The sequence below is a fragment of the Lathyrus oleraceus genome, chromosome 7, assembly GCF_024323335.1.
Source record: "Lathyrus oleraceus cultivar Zhongwan6 chromosome 7, CAAS_Psat_ZW6_1.0, whole genome shotgun sequence".
NCBI lineage: Eukaryota > Viridiplantae > Streptophyta > Magnoliopsida > Fabales > Fabaceae > Lathyrus > Lathyrus oleraceus.
This window is the reverse complement of record NC_066585.1, coordinates 296,071,694-296,078,148: the sequence shown is the minus strand read 5'-3', so window position 1 is coordinate 296,078,148 and position 6,455 is coordinate 296,071,694. Positions and strand designations below refer to the sequence as shown.

At 37.0% G+C, this 6,455-nt stretch overlaps 1 protein-coding gene across 1 annotated transcript; it reads left to right on the top strand.

Moving 5' to 3' along the window:
- The first annotated feature begins 300 nt into the window (after positions 1–300).
- On the top strand, positions 301–948 carry LOC127106449 (putative lipid-transfer protein DIR1). The gene has a single exon (XM_051043743.1). It carries the CDS (start codon positions 359–361, stop codon positions 671–673), a length of 315 nt encoding a protein of 104 aa, XP_050899700.1. The 5' UTR covers positions 301–358; the 3' UTR covers positions 674–948.
- Positions 949–6,455: the final 5,507 nt, after the last annotated feature.

Sequence of the window (6,455 nt, the reverse complement as noted above, 5' to 3'; positions counted from 1 at the left end):
TCTGTCTTTTCCTATCCATATGAACTTTATGAATTATGTCCCATGGGAATCTAACAAGTAAAGACGTTCATTCACATAATTAGAGAGAATATACGTAACATATTATCCTCAATATATACACAAAAGAACTAAAAGTTTAAAACTTCTTTAAACCCAATTCCTTGAAAGTACCAAATGCTTACCCGTGATACAATGGCCCATAGTATTGCCAATTGGCCAGCACACACTTGGTCACGGGAGCATTATATATATATATATATATATATATATATATATATATATATATATATATAGTGTCGTTCTCATAATAATAGTATAGTAAAGCTTAGGAGTGAAAGTTTAAGGAGAGAGAGTATAGATGGAGGCATACAAGAAGGTTATGAGTGTGATGCTGTTGTTGGTCATTGCCAATGCCATGATGTTGGTTAATGGCCAGTCGTTATGTCACATGACAAAACAAGGACTGAAAGCATGCGAGCCTTATGTGAATGGTGACAATTCTGCTGATGATCAAACTCCATCAACTCCTTGCTGTTCTGCTATTGCCAAAGCTGATCTTCAATGCCTCTGTCATTACAAGGATTCAGGGTTGCTTTCTTTCTATGGTGTTGATCCAGAACAAGCCATGGAACTTCCTGTTAAGTGTAAGATTGTGGACTCCTTCCACTGCTAGTAGTGGAATGCATGCATATGCAAGAGCTACTAAAATAATGATGTAATAATCAATGACTTTGTTCTTGTTTTTCCATGTTTTTTGTTTTTTGTTTTTGATAAGAAAATGTTAATTGTTAGTGTGTTATGTTGCTGACTCAACTCTAGTTCTTAGTCCTAGCTCAACTACTTGAGGACTCTGTCTATGTTTTCTTTTTTTAATATCGTGTTTGTTGCTAATGCTAATGTCGTGGATGATCTTTTGTTGCAATATCAAGTGTTGTAGAGTGGATTAAATTGTGAGTTGGAGTAATTAATATTATGATACTATGTTAGCCTTGAATTATGGGACTGTTTCCGGACCAAATTCCAAATTGTTAGATACTCCAACCTCGGAAATCGGTGTATAGAAAAACACAAGAGTCGGAGAAAAACTACTTTCGTTGTTTAATGACATCCATGTAATAATAATATTATATGAATATTATTAGAAAAGATAGACTCTTCTTTCAAACAGAAGAAATACATGAATACATCTTATAATACTCTTAAACATATATGAAATTAAACATAAAGTTCTATACAAATTTAAAATGCTTAAGAACTGGTGCATCTTCTACCGGTGAATTATATAGTCCATATATGTAATATTGGTTTTGTATTATGTTATGGAATCGAAATTGATGGGAGAACGGAGGTTGTTGTGTGCAACATTGACTTGAGCTTAAGGAGGGACGGACCTACAACACTAACACTCCAACGCTCAAGTTAATATGTGAGAAAAATGGGTGAATGATGTTTGAATTTAAAATTGAGTACTCGAAATTGGCGCGCTACTCTTTATATGATGGGGTGGTTATAACAACTTGTTATTCTCTAGGCGTGTGGGGAGTCGATGGATGTATCCTGGACCTAGATCTCATATGCTCTTCTCCAGAGTAATCCCCCCTATGATGTGAGTAGTTAAGCGAGTTATTGCTTTCTCTAGACCGGGACTGTTGGCCCTTCTGGCCCAGAACAGTTGCATCCAAGTCCTTGTCTCTGCTAGACAGTGCGAGAATTTGTCGTATTCACATGTTCATGTCGGCTACATCTCAACTTAAATGGAGAGTCTATAGGTGACATTGATGTCCTTAGAAATTCGCAGCTTTTATGTATCCCGTGTTATAGACGTATTTTTGTAGGTTCTTTCATAATGATCTTTGAAAACTAAAATCTTGGAGTACTTCCCTAAGTTGAACTGAGTCATTGTTAGTACTTGCTATTTTAAATAAGTCACCACACAACCTCTTGGAAAGTCAGTTCTTCAGTTTCTTGAGAGATTATTTTGCTTCTTTGTCATTTGTATTTTCATACCATTCTTTTGGCCGAAAGAAGTAGTCACATCATGAGTAAAAAGTCAAAAGAAAATGCTTTTACTTCCTAGGTTGATCCTTCAATTTTAGGAACTACTTCTACATTTACTCATGAATGTAGTCTTGGCAGTGCCTTTTTGGATGTAGGTCCTTCTTTGGATTGGGGTGGATTGACCCTAGATAAAGACAAAATGATTAGCAGTGAGTATGGTGGTTGTGTTGTTCCCTTCTATCAGTGTAATTTATCGATCTTGGATCTTCGTTTGCCCTTCAATAATTTTGAGATAGAAGTTTTAAACCATTTGATGATTTCTCATTCACAACTAAACCTCGTTGGACGTATATCAAAGTCTTCCAATATTAGTGTGAATATCGGGGAGAGAAAACTTCCATATCTCTTTTCTTTCATCTTTTCATAGTGAAATGTGATTCAATAAACCATGCACTAGGTCAGAGCTTGATCAAGCTAATGCATTTTGAAAACCGATTCTTCCTGGTTGTCACTCTCCATAAATAGGCCTATGCGTCAATATGTAGCATAAGGATCGACCGGCAGACATGTGTACTGGTATATTTCATAAGTACTAGAACAAGGGACATTTATTTACAAGGAATGGATCATACATCTACAATGAGTGTGATATGTCCCAAGAGGAGCATTATCTAAAGAAAAGGTTGGTCACCTTCGTCAAAGAATTAGGTATGTTAAAGGCGTTACTCTTTGGGATGAAACTTCAAAGAAACACTTGAAACAACTTATTGGAACCTGCTTGTTGATGGACGATTGTACTAAGAAGGAGAGGAAAAACATTTTTGGTGAGCTCCTGACATTCTTTCCCCTTTTCCATCAGTTCATCTGTCTATAAGGATATTAACTTTAATTATTGTTATTTGCATATTTGATGAAGAACGAGGAAGACATTTGTCAACTAAGAAAGAGAATCCTAATCGCCTTAACTGTTGGTGGTCATTCATATTCTTCAATGTCGATTAACATTCCTCTTTCGACAACGGTGGCGAAGATTTTGCATCGGGTCATTCAGCCAATTTCTCGAGAAGAAACCTCCCCTAGGTCTTCTATAGGTTTAGGTGTATGGGCGCCGCGCATGTCAGGTCCTCTAACTCATATCCTTTTGGCTAGACTTTGACCCCATACTCTAAAAGAACATTGGGCGTCAACTTTGGAGGTAAACTGCTCTTACCTTGCCAATATGGACAATGAGGCTCTCGAGAAGGACTTGTCGTGTTGGTATATTACATTTGGCTCGCTTCTTTCGACTTGGCCATTAATGGGGTCGATTGCTAGGATGTTTTCCTGTCTAATCTACGTCGCTAAAAGAAATGGATGTTAGAGAATAGTATTTTCTAACCTGACTCTTCAAAGAGATACATACATGCAAGAAGTACAAAAATCTTAGGTTTCTCTTACCATGATAAATGAATCCTTGTGTGGCCTTAATCTTCCTAGCTCGTTAGTCGATCAGGTAATACTCTTGGCGAGGGGCGTAGCCAAGAAGGATAAAGCTCTAGCCTCATCACGGGTCACTCTATCAACTATGAAGATGACTTTTTGCGTTGTTCAGGGAGACCTTGAAAGCCTACATATTGAGAATGCTTCCCTTCCTAAAAATTAAACGAATAATCATTTTCTAGTCTTGTAGTCGTCTCATAGTCATTTGAAAATGTTTTGCATCAGGTAGAGCATTTTTAATCTCCTTTGTTTATTTCAAGGGAGCAAGTGAGGTCGTACCAAATTCTCAAATAGGGAAAAGTCTTCTCTCTTAGAGATTAGTTGTGTCTTTCTCCTCTCTTTTATGTAACACCTTGCATTGGGAAGTATGAATGAATGAAATTGACGATGTAATATTGCTTTTAACTATTTAGGGCTTTTGAATTTTATCCCGAGTCAATTGCTCCGGGCTTTGTGCTAACTTACGAGCTTTTTTCTCGAAGTTTATTTGACTTCTTTAGGACCTTTTTTGCACAAGGGTGTGTACCTTTTCCCCCCAGGTGAATACCTGGTCCGATGTTGACGTGTGGCCAACCCAACGTAGCCTATGAAGTAGCTAGCTACCAGATGAGGGTGGATTGTTATTGTCTTTGTAGCGGGGTATTCGTTACCATTAGAGATATTGACTAAATCCAAGGTAAATCATACAAATTGAGTCGCCACCGCACTTCTATTTATCCAAAGGAATGGTTAGAAAGCGAACAAAAACCTAAAAGTTTTATCGAATCAAAAACTAGTAAAAATGTCAGAGATCTGGGTAAGGGGGTTGGTTATGCAATGGGAAGATTTTAAGCACCCAAAACATCCTAGGTACTCCTAGGGAGCCCTTTTCACATTGGTTGTAAGGTTAGTGTTTGGTGAAATTTTGTTTGTGCAAACATGATTGAAGAGATAAGAAGAGAATATACAAGTTATTTACATTTTGTGTTTGGATGGATAAACCCATTGCCTACGTACCATCTTAAAAAAGATTAGGATCAAAACCTCGTAGTTCGGGGTAAAAATCTCAAAACAAGTTGGTGAATTGATTTGTCAAAAGCCTTAAGGTCTTTTGTTATCAAAGGGAGAAAACTCAACCTAAACCAACAATCCACCATGTGAGGAGAGCTTCAACATACTAGTGAGGGATCCACCTTATAATAAGTATGGAAGACTTATAGTCCAATCACTAAGGATATGGTGAGGTTTACATCAACCACTATGATAACTCAAACCTATGGCTAATGTTTATGAAAAAGGTTTTAACAAAGGTGGCCATTGGAACCACAAAAACAATTTGAGTGAGTTGTATTTACAAATTAGAAGTATTCACAAAATAAAGTCAAATTTGACTTAAGGTTCAATTCAAAATAAGTATTATGAAAAGAGTTTGGAAAATCAAAAGCATAAGGCTTAGGTTTCTAATATTGAAAACAAGTGTTAAATGTTTGCACAAAGGTTTTGGCTTGGGTTAGAGTGAAGAGAAGAAGAAGAATGGCTAAAGTCCTAAACATACAAGAGATAAGGGATAAGAAGCAAGACCACAAATGGAGTTCCTCTCTTGAGATCATATTGATGATCCAAGTAGCTCCCATCCTTTGGAATAAGCAATCACATAAGCATAAACTCAAGCAATCAATAATCAAGTGAACTCTTGGAAAGCTCCTCAATGTATCTTAGATCCCTCTCTCTTAGAAGCTCATGGTAATGGTTCATCAATTTGAATCAAGTTGGAATCCCTAGCACAAGAACACACATATTAAAAGGTTCTAGCAAAAAAACAAGTAATGGACAAGAAGAGTTTAGAAGTTGGTCCTTTCAAGGTTATCTTCAACATTAAGCATTCTAAAGGCCCAATGCCTAGTTGCTCTTTGACTCCTGTAATACCCCAAAATTTACCCTTCATTTTTCCTGGAAGCATACGCTTTACACCTCATGCATGCATTCATTTTTAGGTCATTTAACATTAGATACATTGCATTCCATCATGTCAATCAGAATTAGATCCAAGAAACTTTATTTTTAAAATAAATAAATAAAATAAATAAATAAATAAATAAATAAAAGAAAAAATCTCAGATTTGGACCTCTCTCAAAAGCCCACTAAGCTACCAATATTAGGCTATAAATACTAGAGTTTCAGTGAAACAAATGGGCATTCTATTCCTATTACCCTGAGGAAAAAGATAGTGAGAGAAGAGCTAACAGAGTTCAGAGCAGCCTCCAAACCCTGAAGGGAACTCAACTGCACAGAATCACCTCTGCCTCACATAAATCCTAAAGATTGTTTTGTAAACCTCACGGGTGCAACTCAATTTCAATCAAGCTCTCCAATTAGGTTTGCCCTATATCCATCATCTTTATGCCTTTAATTTGAATGCTCTAAATGTATGAGGTATTATGGGTGAATTTGATACCCTTTTGATGCATGTCTTTTTTGTGAATTTTAATGGCATGATTCATGTGGTTACATTTTGATTTGGGGTCAACCCTTGATTACCCTATTTTTTTTTGTCTCTAACCTGTTTGTTGAGTTTTTGTGAGGGCTCACATGACTTTTGCAGGGATAACTTGCGTGGTTTTCCACTTTATTTGTGGGATACCCCCTGGAGGTTTCATTCCGATTACCTGTACTGACTCACTTTCTTTGATGGTGTTTAGCTTGGAAGGATCCCTGGGTTTCCCATTCCTCTAACTGCTGTTACTTCGGATCTTTATCCGCGTGGTACTTTTACATTTTTCCCGCATTTTACTGCTTTCCTAGCTGGAAGACCTCGATAGGAGGCAATGTTTTTTGTGTGTTTTTTTTACAGGTTCCTTCGTCAAGGACTGCCTTTTTGCATGAGTTCACCAAACCCTAACCCTTCATTGATTTTTCTTCTCCTAAACACACGTTTACTCCTTCTACTACAGGTGAGTAAGTCTCCAAAGGTCGAGCATCCGGTAGATTGCGTAGTAAC